The sequence below is a fragment of the Panthera onca genome, chromosome C2 (assembly GCF_046562875.1).
Source record: "Panthera onca isolate mPanOnc1 chromosome C2, mPanOnc1 haplotype 2, whole genome shotgun sequence".
NCBI classification, from domain to species: domain Eukaryota; kingdom Metazoa; phylum Chordata; class Mammalia; order Carnivora; family Felidae; genus Panthera; species Panthera onca.
The window spans coordinates 66,916,560-66,936,752 of NC_138347.1; the positions used below are offsets into that span (position 1 = coordinate 66,916,560).

The following is a 20,193-nucleotide window of genomic DNA, read 5'->3' on the forward strand; positions in this document are numbered from 1 at the left end:
GCTGTATAAGAAGATAGATGGGGGGAACAAAGGCTTTGTAAAGCTCCCACAGACACTGCAGAATCTAGATGTCTATATGCTGCCTACAGTTGGATACATGCTAAGAAAATACCTGAGAAGATTCTAAGTTTTCCCCTTTGGATTAACTTTAGGCACCATGCAGACAGTAATTAAAGGCTAATGCAGAGTTGGAAATAACCTGGCTATTATTGCAGCAGTTTCCTAACACAGAATCAACCTGTGCAGACATGGAAAGGATTTATTATTGTTGCTGCTGTTGTTTGGCTATAGTCATTTAATGAAATTGCTGTGAAATCACTAGGTCACCAGTAAGCTAACGGAGCAGAGTTTTCAGAGGCCAAACACAGTGAAGGATACAATCTTTTGAAAAACTGTTTACGTTATGACTTTTCTAAACTAACAGCAAAAACTTACAACAAGCATCAACAGAAAAAATTGGGAAGGGAGAAAAATCTAATTTTCACAGCTTCCTCATTAATGCTCAAAAGTTCAGCTTTCAACAACAAAAGACACAGCATACAAAGAAACAAGAAAGCATGGCCCATTCAGAGGGGAAAGAAAATAATTTAACTGAAACTGTCCCTGTGATAGCTGACATTTTACGTACTATACAAAGATTTTAAGTCAGCAGTCTTAAATATGCTTAAAGAACTAAAAGAAAACAAGGATAAAGAATTGAAGGTAATCAATTAAAGAATTAAGTCTCACTAAATAGAGAGTATTAATAAAGAAAATTTATTTTAAAAAGAAACTAAATAGAAATTCTGGTCCTGGGGGTGCCTGAGTGGCTCAGTCAGTTGAGCTCCCATTCTTCATTTTATCTCAGGTCATGATCCAGGGTCATGGGATTGAGCCCCTGTTGGGCTCCATGCTGAGCATAGAGCCTGCTTAAGATTCATTCTCTCTCTCTCTCTCTTTCTCTCTCTCTCTCTCTCACTCTCGCTCTCTCTCGCGCTCTCTCTTGCTCTCCTACCCTCTCCCCGAGGCTTCCCTCCCCTCCCCGCATGCTTTCTCTTTCTCTAAAATAAATAAATAGGTAGGTAGGTAGGTAGAGAGAGAGAGAGAGAGAGAGAGAGATTCTGGTGCTGGAAAGTACAATAACAGAAATGAAAAACTTACGCGAGGGATTCAGCCTCAGATTTGAACAGGCAGATAAAAGAATACATGGATTTGACCTTACATGGTAAAAAGGGTTATAAAAGAATATTATGAACAATTGCATGCTGACAAAGTAAATAACCTAGATGAAATGGATAAATTCTGAGAAACTACCAAAACTGACTCCAGAACAAATAATCTGAACAAATTTGTAACAAGAGATTGAATTAGTAGTCAAAGTCTTCCTTCAAAGAAAAGGCCAGGATCAGATGACTTCATGGTGAACTCTACCAATTGTTGAAGGAGGTAACACCAAATGCTTCTCACACATTTTCCAAAAACTAGAAGGGAACACATTTTAACTCGTTCTTTGGGGCCAGCTTTACTCTAATACCAAAGCCAGACAAAGACATCACAGGAAAAGAAAACTATGCAACAATATTACTTATGAATATAGATGCAAGCATCCTCAATAAAATACTAGCAAACACAATCCAGTAGAATATTAAGAGATTTATAAAATATGATCAAGTGGAGTTTGTCCTAGGAACACAAGAGTGTTTCAATATACACAAATCAATGTAATACCCACATCAGTAAAATGGAGGGAAGAAAAATAAGGTTATCTCATGCAGAAAAAGCATTTTACAGATGTCCCTTTCATGATTTAAAACCACAACAGCAACATTCAGATAACTCAGTGACTTCCTTATTGGAATGGAACTTTCTTAACCTGGTAAAGGGCATTTTTGCAAAACCCACAGATAACATCATATTCGATAGTGAAAGACTGAAACCTTTCCCTCTGAGATCATGAACAAGACAAGGATCCCTGCTTTTGATACTTCTATTTCATATTGTATTGGAAATTCTATCCAGAAGAGTGAGGCAAGAAAAATAAAAAGCACCTACAGTGGAAAGAAAAAACATTAGCTCTATTTGCGGATATCATAATCTTATATATGTATTAGTGTGTTTTTGTATACTAACAATGAACAATCCACAAAGGAAATTAAGAAAGCAATTCTATTTATAATAGCATCAAAAAGTAAAATAAAATACTTTTTGAAACAAATTTAGAAACAAATTTAACCAAGTAGATGAAAGGTTTATACATTAGAAGCTATAAAACATTGCCAAAAAATATTTTAAAAACACAAAAATAAATAGAATGACATCCCATGTTTATGAATGTAAGATTTAATATTCTTAAGATAATAATATACCAAAAGTGATGTACATATTCACTACAATCCCTATCAAAACCCAATGGCTTTTTTGCAGAAATGAAAATGGTTATCCTAAAATTCATATGAAATTGCAAGTGACTCCAAATAGACAAAATGATCTTGAAAAAGAACAAAGTTGAAGGACTTACACTTCTTTTTTTTTTTTTTTTTTTTTAATTTTTTTTAACGTTTATTTATTTTTGAGACAGAGAGAGACAGAGCATGAATGGGGGAGGGTCAGAGACAGGGAGACACAGAATCTGAAACAGGCTCCAGGCTCTGAGTCGTCAGAACAGAGCCTGATGCGGGACTTGAACTCACTGACCGCGAGATCATGACCTGAGCTGAAGTCGGCCGCTTAACCGACTGAGCCACCCAGGCGCCCCATAAGGACTTACACTTCTTAATTGTAAAGTTTCCTCCACAGCTACACTGATCAAAACAGTTTGGTAATGTCATAAGATTAGAGATATAATTTAATGAAATGTAATTGGGATTCCAGAAATAAAATCATACATCTATGCTTGTTTTTTTAAACAAGAGTGCCAAGACAGGAGAAAGAATAATCTCATCAGCAAATGTTGCTAGGAGAACTGGATACCCACATACAAAAGAATAAAGTTAGACATCCACCCCCCCCCCCAACCAAATCTATAAAAAACTTCACAAACTCAACACAAATAAAAACAACCAAGTTAAGAAATGGGCAGAAGACATGAACAGACATTTTCTCCAAAAAAGATGTACAGACACAGGAAAATACGCTCAACCTTGCCTATCATCAGGGAAAAACAAATAAAATGTACAATGAGATATGACCTCACACCTATCAGAATGGCTAGAATCAGCAACACAGGAAACAACAGATGTTGGCCAGGATGCAGAGAAAGAGGAACCCTCTTACACTGTTGGTGAGAATGCAAACTGGTGTAGCCACTCTGGAAAATAGTATGGAGGTTCCTCGAACAGTTAAAAATAGAACTACTCTACAACCCAGCAATTGCACTACTAGGTATTTACCCAAAGGATACAAATATACTCATTTGAAGGGACACATGCACCCTGACATTCATAGTAGCATTATCAACAATAGCCAAATTATGGAAAAAGCCTAAATGTCCATCGACTGATGAATGGATAGAGAAGATGTGGGGTGTGTGTGTAATGGAATATTATTCAGCCATAAAAAAAGAATGAAATTGTGCCATTTGCAGTTACACGGATGGAGCCAGAGTGGATTAGGCTAAGCGAAATAAGTCAGTCAAATAAAGACAAATACCATCTGATTTCACTCATATATGAAATTTAAGAAACAAAACAGATGAACATAGTGAGGAAAAAAGAGAGAAAAACCGGAAAACAGACTCTTAACTATAGAGAACAAACTGAGGGCTGCTGGAAGGGAGGTAGGCAAGGGCATGGGCTAAATGGGTGATGGGTATTGAGGGCACTTGCGATGAGCATTGGGTGTTATATGTAAGTGAAGATTCACTAAATTCTACTCCTGAAACTAATATTGCACTATATGTTAACTAACTAGAATTTAAATAAAAACTTGAAAGAAAAATTTGGACCCCTACTTCATACCATATGCAAAAATTAACTCAAATATAAGGAAAGGCTTGAATTTATAGCTAAAGCTATAAAATTCAAAAAGGAAGACCATGGGGGAGGGGAAGGGGGAAAAAAAGTTACAGAGAGGGAGGGAGGCAAACCATAAGAGACTCTTAAATACTGAGAACAAACTGAAGGTTGATGGGAGGTAGGGGGAAGAGGGGAAAGAGGGTGATGGACATTGAGGAGAGCAGCTGTTGGGATGAGCACTGGGTGTTGTATGGAAACCAATTTCACAATAAATTATATTTAATTAATAAATAAATAAAAATTCAAAAAAGAAAACAAGGTAATCTTTCATGACTTTGATTATGGCAGAGATTTTGTAGATATTACACCAAAAGCATAAAAATAAAAGAAAAATATAGGTAAAATGGCCTTCATCATTAGGTGAAAAGACAACAATGAGTTGGAAAAAATTTTCAAACCATATATCTAATAGAGTTTAGTTTTCATAATATATAAATAACTCTTAGAGCTCAACAATAAAAAGACATTTTTTAAATGAACAAAGGATTTGTGTAGACTTTTTCAAAAAAAGATATACAAATGGCCAACAGGCACATGAAAATATGCTTAACATCATTAGTCATTGGGGAAATGAAAACAAAGCCACAATTAATTGTGTATACCACTTCACACCCACTACAATGGCTAAAAAAATTTTTAAGAGGAAGAAAAGCAAGTGTTGACAAGGATACAGATTAATTAGAACCACATAGTTTGCTAGTGGGAATGTAAAATGGTACAACTGATATAGAATATAATTTGGCAATTTCTCAAAAAGATAACTAATTATCATATAACTGAGCACTCCCACTTTTAGGTATATACAAAAACTTTTACATGAACGTTCATAGAAGCATTATTCACAATAGCCAAAAGCTGGAGACAAATACTTTTCCTGTATTTATTGAGATGACCATATGGTTTTTCTTCTTTAATCTGTCAGTATGATGAATAACAATATGGTGTTTGATTTTTTTTAATGTTTAACAAGTCTTACATTCCTAAGATAAACTGCACTTAGTCATGATGTCTGATCCTTTCTATATGTTTTTTATTTGATTTGCTAAGATTTTGTTGACAATTTTTTCACCTATGCTTGAGGAATATGGTTTTATAATTTTATTTTTTGGTTTTGGTAGTCAGGATAAGGCTGACCTCATAAAATGTGTTGGGGTTATTCTATCGTCTTCATTTCTAGAGGAGTTCTTATAGAATTGCCATTATATTACCAAATAATGATACCATTCTAGATAGGTTTAAGGATTTGCTTTTTATATTTTGAAACTTAAATTTCACTATGACATTCACTTCAAAATTATTTTAATGTAATCAGAATTAACTCAGGTATTTTTTTATTGAGTGTGAACAATTTTTTTTAACTTTTTTAATGTTTATTTATTTTTGAGAGACAGAGAGAGAGTGTGAATGGGGAGGGGCAGTGAGAGAGAGAAAGACACAGAATTTGAAGAGGCTCCAGGCTCTGAGCTGTCAGCACAGAGCCCAACGCAGGGCTCGAACTCACAAGCTGTGAGATCATGACCAGAGCTGAAGTTGGACACTTAACCGATTGAGCCACCCAGCCACCCCAAGTGTAAACAGTTTTATATAAAATATATTGTTTATTCAGGCCAGTTTTCATTGTTCTCTATTACACATAAAAATATTCCTACAGTCAAATCTTAGTAATTGTTCTTTTTTCAATTTAGATTTTAGTGCATTGTTTAAAAAGTAAACCATTGTTATGAGCTTAGAAATGCTTTAGCATATATTCATTCTCATTGGAATGGGATTTTTTAAATCAAATTTTGTCAATACCTCTTATATACAGTTAGAATGCCTATAATTTTTGAAATTTACTATAATTAATGCTAATGTATTTCTCATCTAGTCATGCAGATGGATCAATAAAATTTTGGGATGCTTCGGCAAGTAAGTTTTAAGTCTCTTGTTCTATAACAGAAAACCCTCAGTTAATATTTACGCAGAGCCATTTGCCACTTTTTACTTTGGATGATTAATATTTCAGATACAGTTTTAGCATATGTATATATAGCTGTGTTATAAAAATCCATTTCCTATGTTGGGTCATTTTAAAGTACTATCTCTACTATACTTTTCCTTTATAATATTAACAGATAGGACTGAAGTCTCCATCAGCAACCTGTTGTATTTACAAAAGGTAAGGTACATTGAAAAAACTACCATACTTTGTCAGATTAACTCTATTGAAGGAATTTCCTTCACCTCCAGCTCTGGTCCTAGAAAAGTTCTTTTATCTCACTAGTCTTCACTTTTCTTTTCCATTTGTCTGTGAAGCCCTATGTGAATAAAAAGAAGTGATTAGATAAATGTAAAATTTCTTTTAAAATTTTTGAGAATTATGTAATTTAAGGAATAAGGTAGGCTGCCTCAGTGTTGAAGGGCACGCAAAGATATTTCAGAATTGATTGTATCTGTATATATCCTTCATAGTACTTTTATTTACTAAATCAGATAAATGAATGCACATATTTGACTATTAGGTAAACAGTATGATAAGAACTGTAAATGTAATACAACTCGAATTCTGTTTGTTATCAGAAATTTGTGATTTGTTTGAACCAGGTAGATCCAGAAAGGGTAATTTGATGGGGTAATACTTAATGTGAGTTTGGGAAGATATTTAAGATTTTAATAGGAATAGGAGGAATAGAGTAAGTGAGCGAGGACTCAGTTTCTGAGGATGAACAACTAGCAAGATGAGGACTATAAGAGAGTGCTGGAGGTTTGAATCTTGTAATTATACCAGGAAATCCAGGTAAAAATGTCTAGCAGGTAGGAAGAACAGTCAAGAATGGAAACTAATGAAGAGGCAGTGTAAAAGTGGTATTTGAAGCTATAGAAGTAAACAGCTTCTGAGGAAGATAATGATAAACACAAAAGCAGAGGGAAGAAGGTTGATTATTGGTTATACTCTTAGCCTGCAAGCTAGAGTCTTTCAGCAATGGAGCAAATCATCAGCAAGAAAAAATGATTAAAATATTTAAAACCACGAATTTTGAGGCCCCTTTCTGAACTCACACAATAGAAATCAATGGCTCAGGGAGAAATTCCACAGGACAAAAGATTTTCTTTGGATGGACTTTTCTTGTAAATCTGACTTTGTTCCAAGAACACAATTTTATAGTAACATCCCACCACCTCAAATTCACTCCTTGGCATCTAAAATGTGAGAAGACACTTTAACATCCTAGTGATTAGAGTATATGCCACTCTTAAGCATGCATAATATTTTAAGAGGTTAATTTTTAAATATTTTATCCCATTCAAAACATATTATAAAGGCTTGCAGCATGTTTAATATTTTTACTGTAATTATAGGAACATATTTCCAGTTTAATGGATATCATTGAAGAAATTTCACTTAGTTTGTCAATTTTGTGGAATACTGTCCAGTATAGGAAGTGAGGTTATACTGAATTTGAATAATTGAGTTTGTTTTATGTGTATTAGTTTTCAATTTGCTGACTAATAAATTACCACAACTGAGCAGTACTTACATATTATCTCACATTTTCTTTGTGTCAGGAATCTGGGTACAGTTTAGCTGGGTTCTTTGCTCAGGGTTTCCTGAGACTGCAGTCAAGGTGTTCGCTAGGGCTGCAGTTTCATCTGAGATTTAGAATCCTCATTCAGTCTCATGTAGTTGTTGGCAGAATTCATTTTCTTATAGTTTTAGAACTCATGGCAACTTGTTTTATTAAGGCTGGTGAGGGAGTGTCTCTCTAACCTCAGAGAGGGCACCAGTTATGTCAGCCCCATTAAGGATAATCTCTGTTAATTAACTCAAAGTCAACTAATTAGGGGCCTTAATTATGTCTGTAGTATCCTTTTAGCATTGCTATGTCATATAAAATAATCATGGGAGTGATACCCCATCTGACATAGAAGCCAGGCTATAGCATCTGGTATAAAGCCTTACCCATTTTAAAAATGTTTTGATTTGACGTAATTTTAGACTTACAGAATAATTGAAAAAAAAATACCATGAAGTGTTATATAGCTTTTAGCCAGATTTTCCAAATGTCAATGTATACTACATTTGTTTTTCCACCCTCCTCCCTCTCCTTCTTCTCCATATATTTATATATACTTACAGCATTTTGTAACCATTTCTGAGTTGCAGATATGATGCTCCTTTTACATTACATGCCTCTAAAATACTTCACTGTATCTTTCCTACAAATAAGACATTCTTTTACATAGTCGAATTACAGTTATAAAAATCAGAAGATTAATACTGATGGCAATACAGCAATACCTGCTAACCTCCAGGTCTTACTCGGTTTTCACCAATTGTCCCAATAATATCTTTTATAATAAAAGAAAATTGAGAATTATTTATTGCATTTATCATCTTTTGGGTTTTCCTCAATTTGGAATTGTTTCTTAGTCTTTATTTCATTTAATTGATATTTTTGAAAACTCAGGCCAGTTATTTTGTGTAATCTTCAGTTTGGGTTTGACTGAAGTTTCTCATGATTAGGTTCAAATTATGCACTTTTGACAGAAACTCCCAGATTTTCAGAAATTTTCTTAAGGATCTTTTGTAGAATCAGAGCTTTTTATAGGAGAGTTCTTATCAGGGTCTAAAATGGAAAAAATATTCCCCCAAATAAAAATTCCTGAAAACAATTCACAAACCCAGAGTTTTTAAAAATTATAACTGATCCTTTTCTAATACAGGGCCACTCAGAAAAGATTCTTTCTAAAATAATTGCAGATTATTGGGCTTTCAATACTACTAGGTAGTAAATTACAAATGTTTCTCATCTTAAGGATTGTCTAAGAAATTTGTTGGGAGAAGAAAACCCTCTATGAATAACATCAACCTCTCATGTAGCAATCAAAGGGGGGAAATTGTGAAAAAGGATTAAGGGGTCTCCTTTAGGAGAGAATTAGGTTTAGTATTTCCATTGTCACCTTTTTGAGCCCCAATATTTTTATCAATAAACAAGGATAAAAATACTCACTTCATTGGACTTTTCTGAGGATCACATGAGACAATGCATACAAAGGACCTACAAATTCATTGGTATATAGTATATGTTCAATAAATGTTTATTTTTCTCTGGAGTCTCCCTTCAGCTAAACTATGATAAGAGTTCATGACATTGAATGCTTACTAGTTAAAATATAATTTATTTTGTCTGCTTGGATTCTATTTTAGTAGTTTAACAAATACACTGAAAGAGTTTAACAACATCTAAGAATTAAGTTCAAATTAGAAGATAACTATGCTTCAATATCTTGTAGTAACTCTGCAGATGCTGTATAAGCTAAAAACTTCAAAAGTGTTTGAAAAACAGAAGGTAGGAGAAGGAAAACCAACATGTGAAATTGTAGAGGAAGATCCATATGCCATTCAGATGATTTACTGGTGTCCAGAGAGCAGAATATTCTGTGTATCAGGAGTCTCTGCATATGTCATAATTTATAAATTCAGCAGACATGAAATTACAACAGAAATAGTGGTAAGTGATTTAAAATTTAATGTTCATAGCTAGAGTTATTAAAGCAATTATCATATATTTTGGCTAGTGCTTGATATGGTTTTAAGCCATCAAGACTGATGTATTTAGTCAGTAATCCAATTCATAGGATTTTAAATTATTCTTGTTACTTATATAACTTATTAAAAAATAGTTTGGCTTAAAATGATGAAAACAGTTCTGTATCAAAACCTTGTATTTTTAGATAGGATGTATTCTGTCTGTATAGAATTTATACAGACATTTGTAGCTTTATGCATAAATGTCAAATTAATGTGGGCTTTGTTGTATATCTTTATTAAAATTTTTTAGTTTGCCTTTTCTTGTCAATTTTTAATTTCTGTACAGCGACATTTTTATAGGATGGAAATAATTATGAGCTACCTTACCTAATCTTAATTTTAAACTAATCAAGTAATTTAATTGTTCTGATACTCTCGTGGGATAAATTAAATCTAAATTAAGGCATCTATAGTTAATTGGCCATCCCTACTGAGTCCATTTTACCATTTTATCAGAAAATAAAGATTATCTACTAAACACCTGTATATAACTTTTTACCTCAACAGCTAAAATTAAGTATTGCCCTGTTAAAGTATATTAGTTAAAATCCCAGCCTTTGGAGTCAGATAAGTCTATGTTTTAATTCTAGCTGTACCAGCGAATAGCTATACGATGCTGAGGTCACAAAGATCCAGTAGTCAGTAGTAGAGTCTGAGTAAGACCCAGTTTCATCACTCATGTAATTTTCTGTGCAAATAAAATAGAAAAATGGAAAGTAGTAATAAACTACAAATGATAATGAAATTTCATAAGGTTCTTATAAGGATTATATAAAATCATTAGTATAGTGTCTAGGTATAGTTGACAATAATTGGTAATGGTTACTGTCACTAGAGGGTTTTTTAATTTTAAGATAATTATAACAGTCATTTTGATAATATTGCTATATTCACACCCCATAATGACATTTTATTAAGCAACTGTTTTCAGCCTCAAAGATCCTGATTTTTACATTGTAAAGCAAATGTTTGTTGTAAAATCGATTTTAATTAAAGCATAGAATGTAATCATAAAGTACTTAATTTTTAAACATTTTTAGATTTAAAAAAAAGGTTTTGGATCATCTTTTATTCCAATACAGTTTATCAAATGTTTTTTAATTAAGCAAGCTAATGAAATTAAGAGCTGAGCTAATGAAACAAAAATTAGAATTTATTTTGGGAATGTTTTACTGAATTTGAAGGCAAAATTGAATGGTTTTTTTAAAACTAAAATCCTTGTACAAATAATTTGTGTGTTATGTATGTGTGTGTAAACACATCCAGTTTATTTTATTTACTGGAATAACTGACCAATTTCTCCTTTTACTATATATGGAATTGTAATTTATACCTTTATCTTAGGAGTATTTTTTATGTAAAAACTGTATCTTCACTAGTAGGTATTTTTCTTATAATTCTGAAGAATTAAGAAATATTTTACATTTTTTGTGAGTGCCAGTGACTGTTCCATGTATTTAAATACAAATACTGAAATACCAGTATTTAAATCAATTTGGGATATCTCAACTTTACTATAAATTGAAATTGAACTTATTAATCTGAATAAAACAATAATTACAAAAAAGTTGTCAGGCAATTTAATGTGGTTACTTATTGTTATGACTTAGGTTAAATTAAAACTTGATTTTTTTAAGTCATTAGAGGTACGACTTCAGTATGATATTGAAGATATTACAACCCCAGAACCAGAAACAAGTCCTCCGTTTCCAGATCTCTCATCTCAGCTTCCTTCAAGGAGTCTTTCTGGAAGTACTAACACTGTGGCTAGTGAAGGAGGAACAAAGGACAGTATCCCATGCCTCAAGTAAGAGTTGCTACCAAATTTTAAAACAATTTTACATATTAATCATATACTACTTTGAAACTGTACAAAATAAAATTATTCTTCTCTTTTATTAAGTTGTTGTCATTGATCTACACTCAACCAAGGAGTGCTGTGGTCTTTTCTTTGAATATCTATGAAGAGGGCACAATATTTTTATCCTTTATTATGAAGGCATTTATGTTCTTCCCAGAAAGATCATAAAGAAAATATGGCTTTAATAGAATGGGAACACATATGGCAGGGAAGAAACTTGGCCAGTTGCTTGGTATCTCCCAATTCTAAAAGTCTTTTAGGGAATTTCTTCAGCTTTCTTGGAATAAAAAAAAAACCCCAATCAACCAGACAAAAAACACTACAAGAATACTACTACAAGAACACTACTACAAGAATACTATGTTAGAAAAAAGGATTCCTCTCATGATTGCTATGATTTTGCTAAAATAATACTTTTTTTTACTTTTTAACTGATAAGAAGGTGAGATTTAAACAAAAAGTAGATGAGGGATTTACCTGAAATGTATCTCGTAGAAGAGTATTCCAGGCAGAAGGAATAGATAGAACAAAGGCTTAAAGTGCCTTGCATATGAAGAGGTCAGTGTAACTAGGACAAGGAGAGCAAGCGGGGGTTGGGGGGGGGAATAGCAAGAGATGAAGTCAGATAAGTAATAGAGAGCCAATTATAGGCCACTGTAAGGCCATGGCTTTTATTCCTAATTAAACGGGGACTCATTACAGGGTTTTGAATAGAAAAGAGACATATCAGTTTTAAATTTTATTTTTCAAATTATTTTTTTACATACCATTTTATTTTTAATTTAAATTTTAGTTACTTAACATACAGTGCAACATTGGTTTCAGAAGAATTCAGTGATTCATCACTTACATTCAACATCCAGTGATTAAATTTTAAATTGATCACTTTGGTGGCTTTGTCGAAAATGGATCTTGGGATGGAAGGGAAAGGTAGAAGCTGGGAGACCAGTAAAGAGGCTATTAAATCTAAGCAGAGATGATGTTATGGGCTGACAGATTCAGCAAATAAAAATACAGGATACCCATTTAAATTTCAATTTCAAATAAACAACAAACATTTTTTAGTATCAGTATATTCCAGACACTGCATGGGACATATGTACAGTAAACAAAATAAACAAAACAAAACATAAAACCTATTTATTGTTTATTTGAAATTCAGATTTAAATGGGTGTCTTGTATTTTTATTTGTCAACTGTAACTAGGATGGTCACAATAGAGAATTAAAAAATGGTCAGATTCTGGGTATATTTTGAAGGTAACATCAACAGAATTTGATGATTGATTGATGTGAGGTACAAGAGAAGGATATTAGCATGACTTTTTTTTTTTTTAACTGAATAACTGGAAAGATACAAGTTGCTATAAACTAGAATAGATAAGGCTGCAGGTCAAGCAAATTTAGAAGGAATGAGCAGGAATTTGGGTTTTGGATATGTTCAACTCTTAATTTGGGTGGTAGATGAAGTCATTCATATTGTTATGCATTTATAACTTAATATATGTAACAAATATTTCATAAATATTTAAAAACTTTTGTTAAAAAAAGTAAATAATAAAAATAATTTAAAATACCATCCTCAAAAATTAAGAAAAGGAAGGGATAATGGCCATTTGAAGTTGTGGACTTGACTGGTTAAAAAGCTATTTAAAAAACTAAGCAATTTTAAATAATTTGGTATATTCTGAGAAAGCTAGAAGACACTGTCCACCTGTGTACTTCCCTCAATGTGTGGTATTGTATATTTCTGTAGAAAGATGCTATGTAAATTCTGAAGAGAAGCATGGGCATACTTATTTAAACTGTATGTGATAGAACTACTTTTTTCTCTTTTTTAGTGTTAAGACACGACCAGTGAGGATGCCTCCAGGGTACCAAGCAGAACTTGTTATTCAGTTGGTGTGGGTGGATGGTGAGCCTCCCCAACAGATTACAAGTCTTGCTGTAAGCTCAGCATATGGAATGTAAGTAGCTAAACATTCTAATTTGTATTATTTAATATGTTTGATATAGTGAGATGTTTCTTTTAAAATACTTAAGTCCTAAAAATGGAAAGAAGGCTTTACCTAGATTTTTACTTGATTGAAAATGGTATACGAAAAATAATAACTTATATACAAACTATGATTATTTGTTCTTGCTTGAAGTCAGACTTGTGCTAGCATTTCCACTTTTAATGTTTGGAGGTTGTTAGGATGTTATTACACATTCTTTTTTGTTTTTCTATTTTCTATCCTTTTTCTCCTTGTGTTTCAGTTTGGATGCTTTCTTCTGACTTGTCTTTTTGAATTCACTAATTCTCTCTTCAGTTGTTTATAATCTTATGGTAGATCCAGCCATGGAGTTCAATTTTAGTCATTTTGTTTTTCAGTTCTATACCTTTCATTTGATTCTTTTTAAAGCTTCTTGTTATCTTCCTAAATTATCACTCTTGTCCTTCATTTCCTTGAACATGTTGAATACAGTTCCCTCAATATGTGTTTGATAACTCCCTATCTCTATCTAGTTGATTTGTCTTGGATTTTGGTCATATTGTCCTCATGTAATCTAGATTTGCTTTTTGGTGTTCTGTTTTTATGGAACATATAAATTTATATACCATCATATATATACTTATATATTTATAAATAAACATTATAGAGATAATTTCAGGTTCTAAATGATGTTATCATCCTCCAAAAAGTATTCACATTTCCCCTAATAGGCTAAACTAAGAGACAATAGAAGGCTTAGAACAACATAATCCAGTCAGGCATTCTTTGAAAGTTGGATTATATTATACCCTTTAAAAGCTAATATAATTTTAATTATTCTTTATTTCTAGATTGTAGCCCTCCATAGAAGTTGTGCCAAATTATACCCCCTCAAAAATGTTTAAGAATACGTGATCTTGCACTACCTTTCTAACAATAGTGTAAACTTTTTATTCCCTGTCATTCTGTTGATAGGAAGTATGTAATTGTGTTAGTAGACTTTTCTCATATCTTAAGTGAAATGGAACATGTTTTCCTGTACTATGACATTTCTGTTTATATTCTGTCCATTTTTCTACAGAGTTGTTAGTATTTCTCTTATAGATTTGTGAAAACTATTTACATAGTAGGGAAGTTAGCTTTCTATCTGATGTAATTTGCTAGTATTTTCCCTGTTTTTGTTTACTTTATGAAATTGTTTACGATGGTTTTTTCCATGAATAAATTTTTAAAAATTGTTAAAGTAATTCTATTTTTTCTTTTATGTCTCTGGATTTTGTGTCATACTTAGAAAAGCTTCCCTCACTTCAAGATTAAAAATTATTACATTCTATTTTAATATATTTCTTAAATATATCTAAGTATTTAATCTATCTAGCATTAATTTAGATATAAATGGGGAATGAAATGGGGATTAAACTCTAGTTCTTTCCTGATGACTAAGAGTTGTACCAATACCACTTCCTGAATACTATATCTTTCCCTCCAAATTTGGAATCAATCACCATTTATCAAATAATACATGAAAAATATATATTTGGTTCTACTTCCATTCTTCCCAGTCTGCCCCTAAGCTAAGTTTGATGAGCTCAAAGAAAACTTTTTGAAGGCATCTGAAAGGAAGACTGCCTAAAAGAAAAAGAAAAATTTTATCTTGTGTTCCTGGAATTTTTGCAGTGTGGAGGTTCTATGTGAACATACATAAGGGGAACCTTTTCTTGACTGAAAAATTGTTTGGTAGATAAACTGGCAGGAACTCCCTTGAATGAAGGAAAGAGAGGAAGGAAGTGTGGGACAGTCAATAATCCCATTATCTGATATGACAAGAATATATGTTTGTCTTCTAACCCAAGTAGTTATGGCAGATGACTGAGCTCAAGCCATTTTCAGGGTTCTATACTCAAGAGATTGACCTATAAAGGCAAGGAATACCAAAATTAAGAGGGTATGAAGGTATATCACCAAGTTCAGGAGCTGAAGATTGTTAGAATAAGTCAGAGAGCATATTTTCCATGTAAAGTAACTGTGGGGGTAACAGTCACTATAGAGCCTCTGAAGAACTGACACTTGTAAGAGAAAGACAGCTTGGACACCTTGCTCGTAGACAGTTTCAACTGCCAAAAATTTCGAGCTCAAGTGGCTACTTCTGTAAATCCCAGCAAAATTTTAGGAAATAAGTAATACCGGTACTATATAAAAACTTTCTGAGAAAGCTGAGAAAGAAAAAGTCATATTCATCTCTTTATGGGACAATATAACTTGATGCCAAAACTTGAAAAGACCATTACAAAAAGCAGAACATGAGCATAGGTGCAAAAATCCCAGCCAAAATATAAATAAATCTGTCAATAAAATAATCACATATTAGAAACATGTTTAGTTTATACCAAGAATGCAAGGCTTGTTTAACATTTGAAATGAATTCGTGTAATTCATCACATTAACAGGATAAAATAGAAAACTATAAAAGTAAGCCATGGGATGCAAAAAGCAAAAACATTTAGTAAAATGTATCCTCTATTCATGAGTTAAAAAGAAACCATTAACTAAACCAAGAAGGAGATTTCCTTAATCTGATACATGGCAGCAAATATCATTCATACTTTACAGTAAAATGTTGAAAGCTTTACATCTGATATGAAAACAAAACAAGGATGACTGCTATCACTACCTCTATTCCCATTGTACTGAAGGACCTAGCCAGAGCAATACATAAAGGAAAATAAATCAAAGTTACATAGATTACAAAAGAAGGAAATGGAAAGAAATGATTATGTATGTACAACATTTAAATACTTTGCAGATAAATTATTAGATTGGAAGATTAGTAGATACAAAGTCGATGTAAAAATAAATGACATTTCCAGGGGTGCCTGGGTGGCTTACTTTGTTAAGCCTCTGACTCTTGATTTTTGGCTCAGGGCATGATCTCACAGTAGTGAGATCAAGATCCACCCCACATAGGGCTCCACGCTGGGCATGACAGCCTGTTTAATACTCTCTCCCTCTCTCTCTCTCTGCTCCTCTCCACTCACACATGCGCGTGTGCTCTCTCTCAAAATAAATAAATAAACAAACAAGCATTTCCATATACTGAAAAAATAGAAACTAAAGTTGTATAAAGATTCCACTTACAATAAAATAAAGTATCTAGGAAAACAATAAAAGATTATCAAGACCTCTACCAACACGCATGCGCGCGCGGCACACACACACACACACACACACACACACACACACACACACACAAAGACCTCTACACAGAAAACTATAAAAAGAGAAATTAACAAACCTATATCATGGAGTGGAAAATTCAATAATAGTGTAAAGATGTCAGGTTTTCACAAAATGATCTATTGATTTACCATAATACCAATATAAATTTTAGCATATTTTTTCCCTTGAAGTTTAAAACTGGTTCTAAAATGTATAGAGAAATGCAAAGGACCACAATTAACTAAGACAATACTAAAGAGAAATAGATTTAGAAGACTTGTTCTATGGGAAAGCAAGAGTTATTAAAGTTATGTTAGTCATGACAGTGTTCTATTGGCACAGGAGAAATAGACAAATAGACCAACTCGCAGAAGAGTGAAGAAAGAGATCCAAGCATATATAACCAAATTGGTTCTGCAGAGCAATAGAGGAAATGACAGGTTTTCCCCCAATAAATACTACAAAGCCAATTAAAAAATATATAGAGAAAAAATCTGACTGTTCTTTCCCACTATATACGAAGATTCTAGAAGGTATTATAGGAGAATATCTTCATTACACTTGTGTTAAGAAAATATTTCTTCAATGGGGCACCTGGGTGACTTAGTTAAGCGCCAGCTTAGGCTCAGGTCATGATCTCATAGTTCATGAGTTGGAGCCCTGCATCAGGCTGTGTGCTGACAGCTCAGAGCCTGGAGCCTGCTTTGGATCCTGTGTCTTCCTCTCTCTCTCTGCCCTTCCCCTGCTGGTGCTCTGCCTCTCTCTCTCTCTCAAAAATAAACATTAAAAATTTCTTTAAAAATATTTCTTCAACATGCTAAAAAATTATTAATCATAAAGAAAAACATTAAGAACTTCTTGGAAAAAAAGGCACCATTAGAATAAAATGGTAGGGCAAGGAAGAGATATTTAGATTGTGTCTGACACTGGACTCATTCATATGCAGAGTGTAAAAAGAGTCTCATGAGTCCTCAATAATAAAAAGACAAATAATAGAAAAAAATGTGCAGGAAATTTGATCAAATATGTCACAAAGGAAGATATGTAAATGACAAACATATTTTCATATACATATGAGAAAGTACACAACCCCATTAGTAATATTGGTAATATTTGCAAAGATATTGGGTATAGGAACTCTCATACATTGCTGCAAAGAGGGTAAACTGTTGAATCTACTTTATAAAATGTTAGCATTATGTACTCCATTTTAGCATACTTATGTTAGCCCACCCTATAATCCAAAAGTTTCATTTCTAGGTATATAACCTAATGAAAAGCAAACACATATCTATCTTTTGATAAACATCTATCAAAAACAAGCAAAACTGCTTTTTTGGTGTAGGAAGTCCGATTTTGGAAGAGGAAAGAGTAGCAATAATTGTCAGGAACATGAATCAGCTGCTGGTAACATACTATTTCTTGACATAGTGGTGGTTATGTGGGATTGTTCACTTTTTGATAATCCATTGAAGTGTACAATTATGTACACTTATATTTATAAATGTTACATATGAATAAAAGTAAAATATAGAGTTTTGAAAATACTTGAGTAATTTAATTTCTAGAAATTTATCCCACAAATATACTCCACGTTTTAGTGCAAAGTAACTTATGAAGGATAGTCATTGTTGTATTGTTAATAGCAAAAGACTGGAAGCAATCTAATTGTCCATTAACAAAATTATAGGGGAATAAATTAGATTACATACAAATATTGTGAGTCATTTAAAAATTTTAAATCCTATGAATTTACATAGAATTAGCAAAATATCTAATAAAGTTATAAAAATCAAGGTACAGCATATTACTTATATACTATGCAACATTGTCTTTCTATAATATGCTATAAACATCCACAATACAGTTTTTAAATTCCTACAAATTGATAAGAAAAAATAACCCAGTTAAAAATAAACTATATAAACAGGCAATTCACAGAAGAAATACAAATGGCAATAAACATGAAAGGATTTATAACTTCACTAGTAACAAGTAAAAAAATTGAAACAAGAGCAATTTTTATCCATTATATGAGAAAATTTTTAAAGATTGCTAACATTTTCATTAAGAATATGAGGAAATGGATTCTTTTTATATACCTTATTTTTTTTTTAAATAAAACTAAGGGGTACCTGGGTGGTTCAGTGGGTTAAACATCAGACTCTTGGTTTCTGCTCAGGTCATGATCTCACGGTTCTTGGGTTTGAGCCCTGCATCAAGCTCCACACTGACATTACACAGCCCTCTTGGGATTCTCTCTCTCCCTCTTGCTCTCTGCCCTTCTGATACTCATGCTCTCTCTCTGAAATAAATGAATAAACTTTAAAAATAAATAAAATAAAACTAAGCATATCTTTTGACTCTGAAATTCTAGGCTTAGTGAAATATTTACAATTTCTGAAGGCTTTCACTTATGCACCGTTAGTAGAAGCATGTTCCTTGCATCATTCCATATAATAGCAAAATATCTGGAACCTATATAAATCTACATAAATAGGAAGATGCTCTCTTAAAAAACATGTTACTTTTGTACTAAGAATACAATGCAACAGTTAAAGAACACAGACAATGAAATATATCTTAGACATGTTTTAGTGAAAATAATAAAGTTATAGAACAAGTATAAGCTTGTTAAAACATAGAAAAAGGGCAAGAAGAATATAAAAACTGTTAATGGCAGTCATTTTTGAAAAGGAGATTGGCAAACAGTAGACCAAGTAAGGGGGCTTTCATCTTACTGTTTGAATTTTTTCTTAAATATTTATTCATTTTTGACAGTGTGAGCCAGGGAAAGGCACAGAGAGAGGAGGACAGAGGATCCAAAGTGGGCTCTGCAATGACTGCAGTGAGCCCAATGTGGGGCTTGAACTCATGAACCGTGAGATTGTGACCTGAACTGAAATCAGACACTCAACTGACTGAGCCACCCTGGTGCCCCTTGTTTGAATTTTTTAAAGTAAAAATAATTTTTAAGACTGAAAAAAAAAACTTTAAAGAAAACTATACTTTGTGCCTCTGAAATGCTCTTTCCTTAGGGACTTGGGGATGTGAGTTGTTGAGAATCATCAGACACCAGTAATGGTTAGAAAATCTAGGACCTATGGTATGTGACCAATGACTTAAAAGTCATTTGAAAGCATAAATATAGAAACTGATAGAGTGCAGCAAAGTAACTGAGAAGAAAATGTTGGAGAAAAAAGAAGGTGAGAAATCAGTCATTGACGAAATCTAGTAAGAAGATTAAATGTGAATATTTTACTTTTATTCCAAAGACGTAAAGAATTATGTTGAGTCAGCTCTTCTATTATTATCAGCTTTTCTTCCTCCCATTATTTCCAGAGGATAGAGAACCATACAATTTTGATGGCTTAGTGGAAGCTCTGTTTTTTAGTTACTGAGATAATCTAGTGCAGGGTTAAAGAGCATGAATGCTAGAGTCAGATTCTTTGGGATTCAAATCTTAATTCTGCTTTCTAGCTGTTGAATCTTAGAAAAGTTACTTAAAGTTTCTGTGCTCAATTTCCATATCTGTAACACAAGGATAAAATGTTGAAAGGATTAAATGTATGAACAC

General features: G+C 32.7%; 1 protein-coding gene across 10 annotated transcripts in view; it reads left to right on the top strand.

The window, feature by feature from the left end:
- STXBP5L (syntaxin binding protein 5L) overlaps positions 1-20,193 on the top strand; it is a 380,897-nt gene that overhangs the window by 249,884 nt on the left and 110,820 nt on the right. For all 10 annotated transcript variants that reach the window (XM_060639858.3, XM_060639856.3, XM_060639862.3 and 7 more), the window contains exons 15-18: positions 5,860-5,900; positions 9,267-9,484; positions 11,202-11,371; positions 13,266-13,391. In XM_060639858.3, coding sequence (XP_060495841.3) covers positions 5,860-5,900; positions 9,267-9,484; positions 11,202-11,371; positions 13,266-13,391 — 555 coding nt within the window. The remainder of the gene's footprint in view (positions 1-5,859; positions 5,901-9,266; positions 9,485-11,201; positions 11,372-13,265; positions 13,392-20,193) is intronic.